This window comes from Solanum stenotomum, chromosome 1 (assembly GCF_019186545.1).
Source record: "Solanum stenotomum isolate F172 chromosome 1, ASM1918654v1, whole genome shotgun sequence".
Lineage (NCBI taxonomy): Eukaryota > Viridiplantae > Streptophyta > Magnoliopsida > Solanales > Solanaceae > Solanum > Solanum stenotomum.
The window spans coordinates 88823652-88843631 of NC_064282.1; the positions used below are offsets into that span (position 1 = coordinate 88823652).

The 19980-nt window shown below is 36.4% G+C and overlaps 1 protein-coding gene and 1 pseudogene across 1 annotated transcript; one reads left to right on the plus strand and one right to left on the minus strand.

The window, feature by feature from the left end:
• Positions 1-1902: 1902 nt before the first annotated feature.
• LOC125858478 (disease resistance protein RGA2-like) lies at positions 1903-8979 on the minus strand. The gene is made up of 3 exons (XM_049538270.1): positions 8606-8979; positions 2632-3216; positions 1903-2533 (listed from the first exon to the last, which is right to left on the minus strand). The coding sequence occupies exons 1-3, from the start codon at positions 8977-8979 to the stop codon at positions 1903-1905; spliced, it is 1590 nt and encodes a 529-aa protein (XP_049394227.1).
• Positions 8980-11278: 2299 nt separating this feature from the next.
• LOC125858489 (protein MAIN-LIKE 2-like) lies at positions 11279-15022 on the plus strand (annotated as a pseudogene).
• The last annotated feature ends 4958 nt before the right edge of the window (positions 15023-19980 follow it).

The following is a 19980-nucleotide window of genomic DNA, read 5'->3' on the forward strand; positions in this document are numbered from 1 at the left end:
TTGGACTATATGTAAACTAGGTCTACAATGGTCAATTGAGGATGGATCCAACATATCTCTATGGTTCGATAACTGGCTACCTAACAACACGAAGCTAAGAGATCTACTAATAGGACCCTTAACATTAGAAGATAATCATTTGAAAGTTAAGAACATCCTTACGAGCATGGGTACTTGGGAATATAACAACTTGTCTTATGATCTCCCATTGACTATAAAAAATATGATAGAGAGTATCTATGTACCAACAACTTCTGAAATTAAGGATAAACTATCTTGGAGCCTTAACCCCAAAGGAATGCTAAATACTAAAAATGTTTATCACCATATTAAAAATAAAGGGGAGAAGCACCACAAGACAGACAACAAGGACCATACATTGATATGGAAACTACATTGCCCTAACAAAATTAAGTACTTTCTATGGCTTTGCAATCACGGAATACTACCGACATGTTACTATTTAAACTCCATGGGAATAGATGTTAGTAAGTCTTGTCACAAATGTAATATCCAGAAACCATCCAACATATCTTCATTGAATGTACAAATGTCAGAAAGTTGTGGATTGAGCTAGGACTTATAAAAAGCATCAACATATTCACATCCAACCAGGACATGAACTGGCTAGATTTCCTTAGGAACATTAGCATAGTGATAAAAAACCACAACTGGAAAGAACTTTATCCATTCTACTTGTGGAGTATATGGCTTAACAGAAATCCACAATAATAAAAAAGGGAAAATAAATGCTAATATTCCATACATACATGCCATCAAATTTTTCTCACTCACAAATCAAAGGACCAATATAGAAAAACCTATAGTAGGGTATGTAGAATGGAAACCTCCAAACATTGGATTTAAGCTTAACACTGATGGTTCTACCTCAACTAAATTCGGCACTAGTGGAATAAGAGGAGTAATAAGAGACAAATATTGTAATTGGGTGGTAGGCTTCATGGAAAACATATATGAAGCAACAAATATTGTTTTTGAACTATTAGCGTTGCAAAAAAGCTTAACTATTGCACTAACCTACAACTTAACGCCGCTTGAAATTAATGTAGACTGTCAAGATATCCTCCATTGTCTAGCAAATGATCATCCATCATACTCTAATATTTTGGCTGATTGCAGGGAACTTCTACTTAAACTTGGAAACCCTCCAGTAAAGCATAAATACAGGGAAGGAAATCAAGTGGCAGATACCTTGGTTAAGGAGGGGTCTATACTGAAGGAAGCTAACTCCCTCGTACTTTGGACAGCTCCTCCGTTGATTGTTTCTAGTAGAATAGAAGCAGATAAAGTAGGAACTCTTTATGTAAGGCTAAAAAAACCGTTTTCTACTATAGAAGGTATTAATGTGTATAATGTAAACCCAATCCCTTTCCCGAACGTTACTAGCCATACTCGGCCATTTACTTGTACTAATGCATATTAAATTATAATATATCATCTTGTTTACAAAAAAATAACAAATACTAAAGATATCTCTAGAAAACTCTAGAAAGTTCTACTAAATATCTATTTCACAAGATATACCATACTTGAAGAATTAGAAGAAGAATAATTCAGTTCAAGTGGACAAGCATAATGCTGAAAGCATAGCAACAGATGCAATTGATTGATAATCCAGCATTTCTTTTATGTAAAAATAATTTCAGGAAAAAATACCTATTACATTACTTACAAAACTTTTTTTTTGGAACTCGTGGAAAATAATACTCTAATTAAAAATGTGAGCGACTCAGAAAGTGAAAGAGAAACCGAGACTTACATCTGTCCTTAATTATCCTCCTATCCACTTTAGTTCTTGAAATATGGGAAATCTTGGACCACTGGGAGTTGGTGCAACTTTCTTCTAACTTTGGGCAGCCTTTAATTTCCAGGTTCCAAAATTCAGTGAGGCGTCGTATGGCAACTCGGGATGGCAGATGCTCTAGTTTTTTTGTAGTTCTGTAAATATAAGTCTTCCAAAGAAACAAGGATGTTGAGCCCATCCGACAGAGCTTCTAACAATGGATAATCACTTATCCATAGATGCCGTAATTTGGGCATGGCATCTGAGAAGTTCAGATGTTGTAGCCGTTTGCACCCCACTAGCGATAATCTTTCAAGAGAGGTAAGGTTGTCAAGTCTAGGAGGAGGAGCCTTAATTCCGAAATCAGCTATTGTGATCTCTCTTAGGTTAGAGAGTTGTATAATTTGATAGGGCAGAGAATCCCAATGGCCACGTCCGTACACCGCCAAATCATGAATGGACAACAACCGTTGAATGCCATTAAAAATTATTTGGAATGCATCAAAATCCACTATCTCTGAGAAAGGATAAATTTTCAATCCCCATAACCTAGTGAGACGATGAAGGCCTACTTCGGGTACACTTATCAAATTTGGACATTGTGATATACACAAATGTAAAAGTGAAGGCATTTCCCAAACATGTAAAGGGAATGAAACCAAGTTGTTACAACAATCGACCATCAAAAACTCTAGAGACCTGCATTGATCTAGCATTCCAATTGGTAAACTGATCAATCCATCACAATTAATTAACTGCAATAATAAGAGGGAAGCAAATAATTCTCTCCACTCGAAACAAGAAAAGAACTGAAATTGGTGTAGTACTCAATCTGTAAGCGCTTAAGAGAATGAAGATTATACAAGCTTTGTGGCAATTCACGAAACTCTCCGCAGCCTGAGATCCATATGTCTTGAAGAGAAACGTTTTTGCGTAGCATCTCATCTGGAAGACAAGTGAGCTTTTTCACATTACTAACATAAAGATATATAAGAGATGTCAAGTTGTTGCACAAGTTCAACAATGGCATTTCACTGTCAACTCCTCTAATGTTTAATTGACGGAGGATTTCAAATTGATTCAGAATACTTTTTAAAAATGGGCAGTCTGTAATCTGCAACCTCTCAAGCCCAGGAAACATTCTTACTCCAACTTCAACTCCCTTCCACTCAATAAGGCTACTTATATCCTCCAATACTAGTTCTTTCAATGACGGGAACACTTGGAAAATGTTGCTTGATCCAATATTGCTAATCTCAACACCATATAAAGCAGGTCCAATGCATTCCAACTTATGGAATCCTACCAGCTCAAGATGCCGGAGGAATTTCAGTTCGCCATGGGTTGGAATTTCTTTGCACCTTTTGCTACCACTTAATTTCAACTTGACCAAATTTGGTAGCGACTCCTCACTGAACCATGAAGGAAATTTAGTCCCTAAATAGTCCACTACCGCTAAGGTTTTCAAGTTAGGATGCGGTTAAGACTGGCAGGGGGACCGGGTCGGCCTACACCGTCCCGCGATCGGTTTGAGAACCGGCTCGCCGGACCCAGTCCTGTCTATTTTCGCGGGTTGGGAGGTGTTCGAGATAGGGGACCGGTTAGTGGCCGGTTCACCCTTTGGGCCCGGTCGACTCGGACCGGTCCCGGTCCGGATGAACCGGCCGGTTCGCGGGATCCCCTAACTTTTTTTTTTTTGAATTATATCCGTTGGAGCAACGACTAGTGGGCCCCCCAACAGATTTATTCACTGTTTTTTCATTTCCCCAACACCCCCTACCACCCCTACTTTTAATACTTTAATTTAAATCCTTAAGTTATCATAAATACACTTTAACCCACTTTTAATATTATAAATACCCCTCTATCCCTTATTATTTCTTACAAAATCATATATTCTCTCATCTATTTTTTATATCCTCTCATGTCTCAAACTTAAGTCTCATTTTTTTATTCCATTTAAGTCTCATATTATATCATAATACATATATTTCAATTCTAAATTTTCATATTATATATCATAATATATATAATTCTCATATTTGCTATCAAATATTGGAGTTCCAAATTACAAGTTACAACAAACTACAAGCTTCAAGAATCGGTTATAACGTCTGCTATTAACGCAGACGTTTCATAATATTTATATTTTATTTTTCGTCATTAATTTTTGTGTTATTATTATTTTTATATTATGCTTTACATATAATTAACTATGAGTTCTAACAAAAAAGATACCGGTAAAGGAAAAGAGAAAGAACCTAGTGGCATTAGTAGATTATTTAATTTTAATAAAAAAAGTAGTAAGGAAAAAAATAAGAGTAAACGTGGTGGTACTTCTAGAGTTAGATTTAATACAAATGATTCTACTTATGTTGATGATACTTCTTATGATATTGATTCAAATGCTCAACTCGATCGTGAACTTTTACAACAAATTTATGGTGATATTAATCCTTATCTTGATGAAAATTCAGGTGAAGAAGTAGAAGTTGGTTCGGGAGAAGATGAATTAGAAGATACACCTACTAGTCCGGTGACAAATGTTCCAAATGAAACTACAAATTCAACGGAGCAAAATTCTGTACGCCCACCCCTTATATCTCCTACAAGGGAGAAGGTGAAGTATCAACACCCTAAAACTTCTGTTGTGTGACAATTTATGAGTTTAGATAAGGAAAATTCTATTGTTATTTGTAATAAGTGTAAGCAACCTTTTAAACATAAACAAGGTGGAGGTCAAGGTGGGACGGGGGGATTAAATAGACATTTGTTATCTTGTGTGCCGATTCAATATAAAGAAGCTAAATCATTAGCCAATAGAAAAAAAGGAATTCCAGTTAATGATTTTGATATTAATGTTAATGAATCGGTAGGGGCTTCTAACATGGTTCAAGGAACATTAGATCCTTCTAACCCCGGTAGTACACTAACACAACGTAAATATAATAAGGAAATAAATCGCAAAAATTTAGCTAAAATGATTTCTGTTTGTGGTTTACCTTATAGTTTTCCTTCACATCCCGGTTTTATTGAATATATTCAACAAACTTATAATCCTAATTATAGAGGTTTTTCAAGAAATACTGTTAAATCTGATGTTTTTGTATATCAAGGTAAACATTGTCAATATCTTCGTTGTGTGTTTAGCATATTAGATTGTAGAGTGTCTATAACTTCGGACATGGGTCGTAGTGTTAATGGACGTGATTATTTAACTGTTACAGCACATTGGATTGATCATAACTGGAATTTGCAAAAAAGAATCTTAAGTTATAAAGAATGTGTAGAGAAAAAAACTGGTGCATATTTAGCTTCAAATATTTTGAGTGTTATAGATTATTACATGCTTATAGATAAAGTAATGTCTGTCGCATTAGATAATGCATCTAATAATGTAAACGCTGCTAGTATGTTAAAAACTAGATTATGTCCAATTGATGTTAATTCTTTTCATGTTAGATGTGTTGCACATGTATTAAATTTAGTTGTACAAGATGGTATTTCATTATTTGAATGTAGTTGTATGAAAATTGAATATGTTGTTGCCTGGATTTTTTATGCTAATAGAGCTGCTAGAATTAGGGAATTTAATGAGCGTTGTGTACTATGTGATTTGCCACCAAGAAAAATTCCAAGACATATTAAAACAAGGTGGAATTCTTTTTACAAAATGTTTTCAGTTGCTTACGAATATAGAGGACCCATACAAATGGTGTTTAATGCTCATAATGCTGACCCATTAGACAGAATTTGTGAAGAAGGTATGATTGAAAAATTTTTAAAAATTATTTTTTTCCTATTCCTCAAATTTTTTTAACTGCTACTTTACTTCATCTTGACTATAAATTACAAGGTGTGCAGGGACTTGTTGACACTTTTTATGATACCTTAGAAATTTTACTGGAAAGAAATCCAACTTGTGAAATGTGTAAGTCTAGCATAAAAGTAGAAGCAAAAAATTTGTATGAAAAATGTAGAACTACAGGAAATACTCAAGAAGTTGGTCAAACTTCTAATCCTCTGAGTAAAGGTCGAATTTCAAGTTATATGCGAGATTTTCTTGGTCTTAATTCTACTAACCGTGATGATTTTGAAGAATATCTTAATCAATCTTTAGAAACAGTGGAAGACGGATATGGCAATGAAGAATTATTGGCATGGTGGAGGAGGCGGAGCGTTGCATTTCCAATTTTGAGCAAAATGGTTCGTGATGTTCTAGCTATTCAAGCTTCATCAGTTGCATCAGAGGCTGCTTTTAGTGCGGCAAGGTTTCAACTTGGCGATCATAGATATTCATTGGCGGAAGACAGTTTGGAAATATCAGATTTATTTAGAGATTGGGTCAACGCCGAGATGAGGAATTATAATTTGCCAAAGTTAAGTTCCAAACAAGAAGCTTGGATTAATGCGGTAATTGGATCTAGTGATGATGAATTTTAGTCACAAGAGTTTCTAGCAAGTTTGCCAATACCGGAGGATGTTACCATCGATATGATGCGACAATTAGAATTGAATTTTAAAGGAGAATACAAATATTAGATTACATCCGAGAACTAATTGAAACAGAACCCTTCCTAGAAGGTGGCTGCGTAAATTAGTTACTCATCTAATATTTGTAACAAATATTAGTTTTACATATGAGAACTTATTGAAACAGAACCCTTCCTATAAGGTGGCTGCGTAGATTAGTTACTCCACTAATATTTGTAAATTGTAACTTCTAAGTTCTAAGTTGCAATTAGATTTTATTGAATAAATTTGAAGGCTTTATTAAGTCTTTTTTATATAACTATTGTCTTGCATTTTAATTTTAATATATTCATACATATTTACATATATACTAAACTAACTTAAAAATACTTAATTTAAAAATCAAAATTTCAAGTTTAAATTACTTTAAAATATTTAAAATACAAAATTGAACTTCTCAAATTTGAAATTTGAAAATTGAAAATTGAAGTTTGAAATTTGAAAGTTGAATTTGAAATTTGAAATTTGAAATTTGAAGTTTGAAATTTGAAGTTTGAAATTAAAATTTGAATTTTGAATTTTGAATTTTGAATTTTGAAATTTGAAAACTTAAGCATTATTTATTAGCTAAAAATGTTATTGAAAAAAAATCAAATAAACTAAAAATGTTATTCAATAACATATAATTTCAATACCAATAAATAAGTATATAAAAAATAAAAAATCCCTCGTCCTGTCCCCCCAAAACCCGTCCCATCCCGTATATATAGTGGAATGGGATGGGACTTATTTTTGTCCCCCCAATCCCGATCCCGGCCAAATCCCGCCAGCCCCGTCCCCCAGTCCCCTTGCCAGCCCTAGATGCGGTTGAAGACCATCCAACACATGTTCATCATTGATTTCGCAGCCTTCTGATTCATCATGGGACCATAAATATGCCAATTTGCAGATGTTTGGTTTCTCCTGTAAATATGTTGTTTGAGCCTCTTCTTTGTCACAGACCAATTGGAGACCATCAATCCTCAATTCACCTCTTAGGTTTTTCAAATGACCTAATTCTTCTATTTGACGACCTTTCTCTAAACCTACCTTGAAAAACTGGAGGGTTTGAAGACTAGTCAATTGCCCCATATTAAGTGGCATCTGAAAATGTTCATTGTGAATACACCATCCTCCCCAATGCTGAGTTTTTTTGTCAACGGAAGTGTAATATATGTGTCTCAAACTTATCATATTTCCCATCTCATATGGAAGTTCCTGGAGTGAAAAACAGTTGATGACTGACTCTAAATGTTTGCAAATTATAGAGCTCGCAAATGGAGTTGGGAAAGGTTGTGATCTCAGTATTTGAGAGAATAAGATATCTCAAGTATATCAACTTCCCAATTTTGGTTGACAACTTGTTGATTCCTGAACTGGACAAATCTAAAACTCTCAAGAACTTAAAGCTCAATAGCATATCTTCTGATATATAATTTTTTCTCTGAAACAGTGTGCACAAACGTTTTGGCTCATATATCTTATCTATTTGATCCCTTGGTGACTCACATCCAAAGTATCGAACTTGAGAAAGTTTTTCTCCATTGTCGCCCTTCGGATCAAATAGTTTAGATTTTAAGATATATCCAGCCAAATCATGCACAAGATCGTGCATCTTACTATGTGTTTTATTGTGGTGGTCATCTAACTCAACATCTTGAATCAAGGAATTTTGCAACAAGATTTGAAAAAACCTATGCCCAACATCTTCCATCACAGTGGTCTCTTGACATGGATGGAGAAAGCCTTCTACCATCTAGATTTGGATAAGTTGTTCCTTTACAAACTCAAAATCTTTTGGAAACATTGCAAAGTAAGCAAAGCATTTTTTTCAGTTGTGGAGAGGGTAGATTAGTCATAGCTTAGTTTTAGGATTTTCTTTATGCTTTTTTCTCCGTTATCAATTTCACCTGCAAAAAAGGGATTTCTATTAAGAATTGCCTGCCATTCATGTTTTTCCTTACTGCGTAAGAGGCCTCCCAACACACTTGCAGCCAATGGTAGACCTTGGCACATTTCAACAATCCTTTTCTCCATTTTCACTATTTCCTCTGGAATTTTTCCATCAACAACGCTCTTTGTTTGAAAATGGACTAACAATGATCTTTTGCTAATTTTTCCAACATATGAGTACCTAGTAGTGCTACTACTGTCGATGCCACCAATTCCATACGAGTAGTCACGAGAATGAAGTTTCCTCGGGATGTATTTATTCCTCGCAAGGTTTCCACAAACTCATCCCACAATGTTGGGTCAATACGCTACAAATCATCTTGGACAAGCAAATACTTTCTTCCTGCCAGTTCATCTCGGAGCTTCTTGATTATTATATCTCTGCTCTGGACCTCAAGTTTCCTCTCAGTCAATGATTTGAGGATCAGTTCAAGAAAGCTCTTAATTTCTAACATTTCAGGTAGACATAACCGTACTCTCTTTTCAAAGTGCTTCTCGATTTGTTCATCATTGAAAATTCTCTTGGCCACAGTTGTTTTACCTAAACCCCCTATGCCCACTATGGGAATGGTGCACAGATCAATATCTTCTCTTTTGGTCAATATCTTCTTTTTTATTTCAGCAATATCATTGTCTTTGCCAACAACATACGCAACAACTACTACGGAATCTATTTTTTGAATTGGCAGTATTTTCCGAAGAGGAACCATGAATGATTCGAGACCAAAATTTTGGCTACCTTATTGATAGACCTCAACTCTTCATTAATGTTGTTGATTTTTGAAGACATTTTGTTCTTAAAAGCAGTATGAGAAAAGAAATCATTAACCTTTCTCATTGGACTGTTTCTGATCTTCACTTGTCTTTTGAGAGATTCATACCTGAATTCATCAAACACATATTTTGTAACACCCTGTATCCGAAAATAAACCGAACCAACAAAATTCCAGAAGCTGCAGGTGCAACCCACAGTTGCCACCCACGAATCGTAGGGTGACCCACGGTTCGTCCTAGTGGTCCGTGGATAGCCTCCTATAGCCCTCCCCAGAACCCATCCTCTGAAGTTGATCGACGGACTAACAGGACAAATCGTGGATCAGTCCACGGTTCGTCGATCAATCCGTAGGTCGAGACCCTCAGGACCTCACCAGAACCCATTCTCTAAAGTTGATCGACGTACTGACAAAACGGATCGTGGATCAGTCCATGGATCGTCAATCAATCCGTAGGTTGAGACCCTCAAGGACCCAGAACCCATCCTCTGAGGACGATCTATGGACTGACAGGATGGATTGTGGATCAGTCCACGGACCGTCGATCAATCCATAGGTGGCTTCAGCAGATTTTAAGTTAAGGGTCGTTTGGTCTTTTCCTCATGCGTTGGACCCGTAAACTAGGTCATTTAACCCCTAAACTACATGGTTTTGGTCAATTTTAGCCTAGTAAACAAATTAGAATCTAGCCTAATCAATTATTCACCAAAAAATTATCAAACTTAGAGGAAAATAGAGGAGAAAGTCAAGCAGCCCTAGTTCAAGAATGCAACGAGTTTTCATCAGTTCCAGCCCCGAAATTGAAATATCTCTCCATGAATTTTGTCACCAAATATGTGGGATTTCACTAGTGGCTTCCTTTCACCTATTAGGTCCCTAGATTTCAGTCAGAATCTTGATTCCCTTAATATTATCTAGACCTAGGGTTTCTTGAATGTTAGAAATTGTTGGGTTTTAGCTGTTAGAATGATCCAAATAAGATTATCATGATTTTTGTATCATTTTGTGTAGATTCTTTCATAAATTCAGAACCCTAGCTATGTAGTTTTTTAGTTCATGAATTACACAATCTAGGCCAGTGATTTCAAATATACATGCTTCAGTTTACGAATGTTACATTATCAATGATAATTGTTGCATTGTCAGAGGTTGCATGTCAGTAATTGAGCTATCCAGTACTTCAAATTCAGTCATAAAATTACTTGTATACATTATAATTGGGAGTAGCTTAACACCGAGTGGACTAGGGTTTAGCGTACCCGAATAGTCGCAGTACTACGTTCCCCCGTAGGTTTATAAGTCCCCTATGTGGGCATTACATTTTAGAGATCACACTAGTCATGCCTCTATACTTCTGGGAGGGTATATTGGGTCCTCTCGATGGGGTGTATACATCAGACTCCACATTTAGCTCATGTGGTTTTATGTCGGTTATTAGTAGCTCCCTTACAATCAGATTCTATTGCATTGACCATGTTATCAGTTACAGTCAGATTTCAGACTCAGCATGTTATATACTTGGTCTACATCCAGTTAGTTCATGTTCAGTATTCTCAGTATAGTATCATGTTTATCGCTTATCATTGCTCAGATATATGCTTTGGTTCAGTTATGTTTACTGTTCAACTTTATTCTATCCTGCATACTCTGTACCTTTCAAGTACTGACACATACTTTACGCTACATCTTTTCGTGATGTAGGTTCAGGTTCTCAACTTTTAGATCACGCATAGATCGGTTCCCGATCATTAGCTCAACAACATTCAATGATGAGTCCTCATTCTCCGAGGACGAAAAACATATTTTCCTTTGTTTTTAGTCTTAGTTTCAGTTTTGCTAGATTTAGTTGGGGCATGTCCCTACACTTATAGTCAGTTAGAGGCTATTTTCATACATAATTAGATTCAGCTTTAGCATTTGAGTTTGACTTTTCAGTTGTTGTTAAACTCTCAGTTTTTATATATATTCAGATAGTTTATGGGTATTCCCCATCTTTTCATTTTACATGATGATTTAGCTTCCCCATTTTTTGGAGACATTACTTGTATGGTGTTCACATAGATGTGTTCAGTGACCATAAGAGCCTTCAGTATGTGTTCACTCAGAAAGATTTGAATCTTCACCAGATGAGATGACTTGAGTTCCTCAAGGATTATGGTATGAGTGTGCATTACCATTCTGGTAAGGCCAATGTATACGGCGTAGATTCGGATGATTGATGGAAGAAACACCAAACATGTCCCAAACTTCTCGCTCCCACCGACCGACTGATGGAAATAGACTGACTACCGGAGATATTCGTGTTACTTCGTCTGCACTGGTTGTACACGAATGTGTGAGTTATACCGAATACGCAGTAAATTATTTTTATAGAATCAAATTAGAAAATCATTTCTATTTTGATCATTTCTTAGATTCTGTTGAATTGCATCGAATCCATTTTCTATTTTAAAGTGAACACTTATAAAACTAGAAAACTTTTTCTTTTTACTTTAATTTAAGTTTAACTCATTAGATTCAGTAATATATTAATTCACATAATAACTTGAATGATTGAGAAGAAGAAAAAGTTATCAGATGCTCTTAGTAGACTGTCTATGGGTAGTGTTGCACATGTTGAGGAAGAAATAAAGGAATTAGCAAAGGATGTTCACATGCTTGCTCGCTTAGGAGTTCATCGTATGAGCATATTAGATGGTGGTGTAACAGTTCAGAATAAGGCAGAATCTTCATTGGTAGCTGAGGTTAAGGAAAAGCAAGACAGTGATCCGATATTGCTTCAACTAAAGGGTGCAGTCCATCAGCAGCTAGCTAAGGTTTTCTCCAAAGGAGGAGATGGTGTGATTTGCTATTAGGGTCGGTTATGTTTTCCTAAGGTTGGTGATTTGAGATAGCAGATTCTTGCAGAAGCCTATAATTCCAGATATTCTATTCATCCAGGCGCTATTAAGATGTATCATGATCTGCGGAAAGTCTTTTGGTGGAATGGTATGAAAAGGGATATAGCGGTTTTTGTGGATAAGTGCCCTAATCGCCAGCAAGTGAAGGTAGAACATCAGAAACCATGAGGTATGATGCAAAAGATCAACATTCCTACTTGGAAGTGGGAAGTGATCAACATGGACTTCATTACAGACAACATGACTCCATTTGGGTGATAGTTGATAGAGTCACTAAGTCTGTACTGTTAAGACTACAAATTTGGCGGAGGACTACACCAAGCTTTAACATTAATGAGATAGTCAGGTTACTTAGGGTTCCTTTGTCTATCATTTCAGATAGAGGTCCTCAGTTTACATTTCATTTCTGGAAGTCATTTCAGAAAGGTCTTGCTACTCTGGTTAACCTTAGCACAACATTTCATCCACACACGGATGGTCAGGCAGAGCGTACCATTCAGACCTTGGAGGACATGTTGAGAGCTTGCGTGATCGATTTCAAAGGTAGTTGGGATGATCACCTTCCTCTTATAGAGTTTGCCTACAATAATAGCTATCATTCCAGCATTCGGATGGCTCCTTATGAGGCATTGTATGGGCGTAGATGTAGGTCTCTAGTTGGTTTGTTTGAAGTAGGTGAAGCAGCCTTGATAGATCCATATTCAGTTCATGTTACTATGGAGAAAGTGCAACTCATTAGAGATAGACTTAAGACCACCAGAGTCGCCAGAAGTTCTATGCAGATGTAAGGAGAAGGGAATTAGAGTTCCAAGTTGATGATTGGGTTTTCCTGAAAGTGTCATCTATGAAGGGGTGATAAGATTTGGCAAGAAAGGAAAGCTCAGTCCTAAATATGTAGGCCCTTAAGAGATCTTGAAAAGAGTTGGTAAAGTGGCTTATGTAGACACGTAAGTTTTGACCGAACTTAAAATTTTACACCATTTTTAGAGCTGAAATATTTTTATAAATATATATTAAATATTTTGACTTTTCTCTTATTTTATTAAGTTTATTTTAAAAGATTTGTAAACAACAAAAATAAAATCACTTTTTAAGGTAAGTTTTATTTTCTATTGTTTAAAAAAGAAATGAAGGAGTACAAAATACCTATATTATTTTAAAATTAAGTTTTATAAATAAGCTAGTATCATTTAATTGTTTTTTGACTTTTTCTTAGATTTTTATTAATTTAAAATAATTGATTGATATGTTATTATAATTTAATATTTATAGTTAATTATTATTCTTTTAAGAGTAAAATAAAACTAAAACTAGAATAAAAAAACAAAAAAAAAAAACTAATTAATCTAACAAACCCTACACTCCCACTTCCACACAACTTCCCCCACACTCCCACTTCTTCACAACTCTCACACTCCCCACTTCACACGACCCCTGCAAAACCCACCACCCCACGCCTATATATACACACACTACAAAACAAAAAAGGGACACACACACAGACGTACAAAACCAAAGAAAGATTCAGCAATAGACTTTCGTCTGCACGTGCACACAACATACGTATTCGTCCTCTTATTATACTTATTTTTACTCACGAACAAAGGTCGAGTTTGAGGTTTTTCTTGCGGTTTTGGATTCGTGGCTCTTTAAAGTTAATTCTCAACTACTAACTTTGGAAATCAGTAGATTGCAGCAATTTGTTTTTGGTGAAATTAATTTTCGCAAAGAGGTAACTTTCAATTCCCCCTTATAGTTGAAGATAAGTTTGAATAAATAATATAGTGTTATTCGTATTCTTTTGTCGTGGTTCTGTTTTTAGTTAGTTATGTAATTGTTTATGTTCATTTAATATAATAATTATTATTATTATTATTTTCGAAAAGTTATTCTGGTGTTGTTAGCGAGACTCGGCATGGGTGTTGGATCTATCTAGGACATATACCTTTTCTTGAGACCATCATGTACATTTTTGTGCTACTTGTTGTATCATGGGTAAGACTATAACAAATGTTGACAGGCTTTAGGATAATTGACTAAAAGCAGAATTGTCTATTTTTATCCAATTTCAACAAATGGTAAATTGATAATAATAATAATATACATATATCTATATATCAAAACATCAAGTTTTTTTTTTTTTAAAAAAAAAGAGCGCATATTTGTATACACATAATTAATATAAAAAAGATAAAAAAAATCACTTATAATATATATATATATATATTCTTCAAAATTCCTTCAAAAATAATGCATGTCCGCTTCGTTTTATTTCTCTTTCTTTCTCTTGTCAAGATTGTCTCCTTATCCTGCCAGATTCTCCAAATACAACCTAAGTTTCCCCTAAGGAAAGTCAACAAATGTCATTTTCAAAAGAGTGACCACTTTAGGCATTCTGAGTTATTTTTCATAATTTAATTTTATTTATTTTTTCTTTTTAACTACCTCGACAAATGATTTAGAATGATCAAAATTTCATAAGTTAAATTTGGTTTTAAATCTTGAGCCCAACCAGATAATCATGAGATCTATGAGATGTGATAAAAGGCCTAGAGATGAAGCAGTCGAAATGGTCAATGATCCCCTAAAATTTATGATCATGGATAAAACTCCACCACTACTAATGGCTTGGTGGAATGATATGCATCAGTTTAGGCGAATCGAGATATTCAAACATCTTGGTTTTCTTAGAGACATCATGAGGTTTAGTCCTGACAGAGGTTTAATCGAGGCTTTAATTGCGTTTTGGGATTCTACAAATAATGTTTTTCGATTTAGCAATTTTGAGTTGACACCCACGTTAGAGGAATTGGGTGGTTTCACAGGGTTAGGCAGGGATCTCCGAAGTAAAACAGTCATAGCCCCAAGGAGCGTCAGCAGAAACAAATTTTTGGAACAAATGTACATCATCCAACCTCATGTGGAGAGTTTCAATAATGAATTGGTTTCCTTGGAATTTCTACACTCAAGATATGGAAGGAAAGAAGGATTTGAAGACTATGAGAAACAACTTAAGAATGGGCAACACTTGCCTACCTGGGAAAAACATAGACAAGAAGCATTCATGGTGGGATTTTTAGGAACCATGGTTTTTCCAAGGAGAGATAAAAAAATAAGTATTCGTCTATCAGGAATAGTCACTGCTATGATGAAGAAAAAGAACTCCACTATATTGCCGATGATGTTGGCTGATATTTATAGCGCTTTGACTAAGTGTAAAGAAGGGGAAGACTTTTTTGAAGGTTATAGCATGTTATTGCAAATGTGGTTTCTGGAGCACTTGTATCGCCACCGTCTAGCAACAGATTTCAAATCTGATTAGACAAATTATATTTTGAGTCACCTAGACAGGATGAAGGAATTAGTAGACAAATTGCCAAGAGGTATTAAAGCATGGAGACATTATCTTCTTAAATTAACTGCATCTGAAATTACATGGAACTATCATTGGTTCCCTTCGAGTGAGGTAATTGTTATGTCTTCTTATCATCCATTCTTTGTTTTGATAGGCCTTCGAGGATTCCAACCATACATACCCCTTCGGGTACTACGCCAACTAGGACAAAGACAAATCCTACCTAAGGCTGAGGATACACAAAGTTTCGTATGTGAGGTGGCGTCTGAAGATCGAAATCGAGAAGCAGAAGCTCAAAAGATTTGGGGGGTAGTCGAACTTTAAGCTCAAAAGCTATGATAGACGATCGTGTTCAAGGGGAAGTGGAGCCCTTATACCTCCATTGGTTCTTTGATCAAGCCCCTCTCAAAGTAATGCCTGAAGGATCAGCACGAGAACCTATTGATCGAGAAACAGAAATTGAGGCTAGAATCAAGCAAGCTCGCCTCGAAGTGGAAAGAAACTATAGGTCTACTCTGGATGTCCTAAGTAATGACCTAAAGAATGCTAAAAAGGAGTTGGCCCAACGTGATGCGATATTTGAAGTGAGGGTTAGAAAAATCATTCTACCATTTTGACCTTACAAGAAGACTTGGGCATTGTCACAGGCGCTATAGAGCAACAAGAGAAGGAGTATAAAAAAGAAAAGGTCCAGCTTATATGCGCACAGCCTAAACTTCAGAATCAAGTTAAGGCTTCTATGGAACAGGAAAGGGAAATAACAAGGTGTTTCAGTGCTTATTAGGCAAAATGTGAGACTGAGAGAGGTCAAATGATAGCCGAGCGAGATGCACTCCACCTTCAAATTGAAGAGCTCCAGGAACAGGGGGAGAATTTGACGCATGAAGTCAATACTACTCGACATTGGTTACAGAACTGTTATGACAATATTAATAAGGCCAAAGATCGAGTAATTCAACTCAGGGATGCACTTAATGAAGTTTATGCTAGCTATCTACACCGCAATGATGAAAGATTGGGTCAACAGGCACGTGCTCTCGCTCCATATCTACCAAAAGCCTTGGCTAGGATTTATTCCGGTCTTAGGGGTGATTGAGATTTGGGGCATTTCAGAAGACATCTTTATTATGTTTTAGTTTCTTTCCGAGTCTGTTTCTTTTCTTAGTTATTAGTCGTTATTTTAATCATTTTTCGATCTATCTTAGTCTTAGGTACTTCTGTTTTCATGTTTTAGTCGTATTAAGAATATTTGAAAATGAATGAAAAAGATTTGCTTTTGGTAAACTAATGTACATACATTATTCTATAAAAAATTAATTAATTAGCTCTTTCTCGAACTACGCAAAGATCTGATTCATGCACCAACATGATACATAGGCAACCCAATGGGTTCGATCAAACCTTTTTAACAAGAATAACTAAAGAGGAGAAAAGCGCTTAGATAAGCCGAGATGAAAGATAATGTCTTCGATATCATAAGTATATATGTGGATGCAATGTGCGCAATTTCTTAACACTAATTTGTTTGCTACTCCATTTAGAAAGAAAGAGAGACATATTAGCTTAAAGGTGGTTGGTTTGTGGTTAAGCTGGCATCACATCCCTACAATACAAGGTCGAAAGGGACGAGTCAGACAATGATGAGGGCCGAAACCAGATGACTTCACAAGAAACAGTGTCAATAGAAGAGGTAAGGGCATTAAGACAACAAATGACAGAGATGTATGAAGCTTGGATGAGTGGACAACCTCCTCCGTCTTCATTCTGCGACTATATAAATACAAATATGTCGCCCTCTATCCAAGTGTCGACAAATGATCCCATTTATCCACCTGGATTCGACCTTTATGCTAACACATCCAACGTTGTTGGAACTTCTACGGTGTGCCCTTTGAATACACCTATGATGAGTAATCCACTCTTCATGCCAATTGCGCTGACTAATAGAATTTCACAGCCAACAATGGTGCCCAAATCCAACAAAGATCTTCCGTCCAAAGTTCATCATGATCATGGTTACACCTTTGAAGAGGCTATTAAAATTCCAAACTCTTATCCCCACATTCATCAATATAGTTCCCTTATCGAAGTTGAAAAGACGGTTAAGAATGAGAAACATGAAGAGATGACTAAGAAAATGAAGATTTTGGAACAGAGTATAAGAGATATGCAGGGACTAGGAGGCCACAAAGGAATCTCATTCAATGGCTTGTGCATGTTTCCTCATGTTCATTTGCCTGCTGGTTTTAAAACCCCAAAGTTTGAGAAATTTGATGGTCACGGAGACCCCATAGCTCATTTGAAGAGATATTGCAATCAACTAAGGGGTGCAGAGGGCAAAGAAGAGTTGCTCATGGCCTATTTTGGGGAAAGCTTAGTGGGAATTGCATCTGAATGGTTCATAGATCAGGATATTGCCAACTGACATACATGGGATGATTTAGCTCGATGTTTTGTGCAACAATTCCAATATAATATCGACATTGTGCCAGACCGCTCCTCATTAGCCAACACAAGGAAAAAGACCACGGAAAATTTTTGTGAATATGCCGTTAGATGGAGGGAGCAAGCTGCGAAGGTTAAACCACCAATAAAGGAGTCGGAGATGATTGACGTTTTTCTCCAAGCACAAGAACCTAATTACTTTCACTATTTGCTTTCTGCCGTCGGGAAGACATTCGCTGAAGTTATTAAGGTTGGGGAAATGGTGGAAAATGGCATCAAGTCTGTAAAGATTGTAAGCCAAGCTGCCTTAATGGCCTTTACACAAATGCTTCAAAATTGTTCTGGAAATATTGGAGGGAAGAAGAGAAGGGAGGATATAGCCACAATTGTATCAGCGTCGCGGACCTATGTCCAAGATAATCCCCCGCAACACTATTTTCAACCTCCACAATATCCTGTCCCATACTTTCCATATCCCGTTTTTAGCACACAACCAATTATCCCTCCTTCTTATCCACAATGACATGCACCAATTCCTTAAAATCATCCACCACCCTCACAAATTCATCATAATACCGCTAAAATTCCTTCACGTCCTAGACAACAATACAAGAAGGGAAATGGATTTAAGGATGAGTTCACCCCTATCGGAGAATCATATGCTAGCTTGTTTCAAAAATTAAGGACGTTGAATGTTTTGAGCCCTATTGAAAGAAAGATGTTTAATCCTCCCCCGAGAAATCTAGATTATTCTCAACACTACGACTATTGTTCTGATTCCCCAGGGCACAATATAGAGAGGTGTTGGTACTTGAAAAGGGCAATTCAAGATTTGATCAATACTCATCGAATTATAGTTGAAAGCCCAACTGGGCCAAACATCAATCAAAATCCACTGCCCAGGCATACTGACACAAACATGTTAGAAATGATGAATGGTTGCGAAGAAGTTGCAGTCCCATACAAGCCGATCCTTAAGGTTGGAACTGGCATGGAAAATTCGGTGAATGTTGTTGACTTGAAAAAAATGGNGGTTTTTAAGAGTTGAAGATGAAGACTTGGTGAGTCCTCATAGATTCGAGGGCAATAACCAACATGTTCCTTTTTTTTTATGTTTCTCTAGTATTTGCTTAAGTTTTGAGTGGGCTTAGTCCCAATGTTATATTCAGGTATTAGATGGTTTTGAGACATATTGTATAAAGTCTAGAAAGTCTTCCGCTTGCTATTTATTGAAAGTATCTTCGTGTGTGAAGAAAGTTTTTAATTTCTTATGGTTTTGGTGTCTATGCGATGAATGAATGCTAAGAGGCTTGTATTAGACCTCTTCGAGGTCGAGTACGCCGGTTACGACTAGGGGGTGCTCTCGGGTCGTGACACCTAATGTAGTTACAGTAAGTCAGTTGGAGAAGATTGCTGGGAGAATTTTTGAGGTAAACCGAATCACCTTTTCAGATAAGGAACTATCGGTGCAAGGCACGGGACATAACCAAGGCCTTCATATCACTGTAAAGTGTGAGCTTTCATATGTCACTCGAGTCCTAATTGATGGAGGATCTGGGTCAAATATTTATCCTTTGTCAACTCTACATAAATTGAATGTTAGTGCTAAAAGGGTACAACCCAACAACGTATATGTTAGAGCTTTTGATGGGTCAAAAACATATGTCATTGGTGAGATAGAGCTCGTACTAACAATAGGGCCTGTCGATTTCACTGTGAATTTTCAAGTGTTGAATATCAATGCATCCTATAATCTATTATTGGGGAGACCATGGGTGCATAGGGTTGGGGTAGTCCCCTCTACGTTGCATCAAATGATTAAGTTTGAATACGACCGGCAAGAAGTGATTATTTATGGTGAGGGAGATCTGTCAGTCTACAAAGATGTTTCCCTCCCTTTTGTCAAGGAAAATAATGAGAATGAGGCATTGGTTTATCAAGTTTTTAAGGTAGTGGTTGTTGAGCATATCTTCGAGGGAAATCTCATTTCAAAACCACAATTGCCCATGGCGTTCGTGATGATGGTAAATGAGATGCTGAAGCATGGGTTTGAACTGGGTAAAAGCTTGGGGATCTTCTTGCAAGGGAGAGCTTATCCAGTGAGTCCATGAAAGAGCCTTGGTACTTTTGGCTTAGGATACGAGCCCAGAGTCGAGGAAAAAATGAAGGCCAAGAAGCAGAAGAGAGATGTATGGTCACTTACCAAGCCTATACCACCCATATACAAATCTTTCATCA

Coding starts and splice junctions, on each gene's coding strand:
- LOC125858478 (XM_049538270.1), bottom strand. CDS start 8,979: ATGGTTCCTCTTCGGAAAATACTGCCAATTCAAAAAATAGATTCCGTA. Junction 3,217..8,605: donor GATGAACTGGCAGGAAGAAA/GTATTTGCTTGT, acceptor TTCATGGTTCAG/TGAGGAGTCGCTACCAAATT. Junction 2,534..2,631: donor CTTAAGCGCTTACAGATTGA/GTACTACACCAA, acceptor TGGATTGATCAG/TTTACCAATTGGAATGCTAG.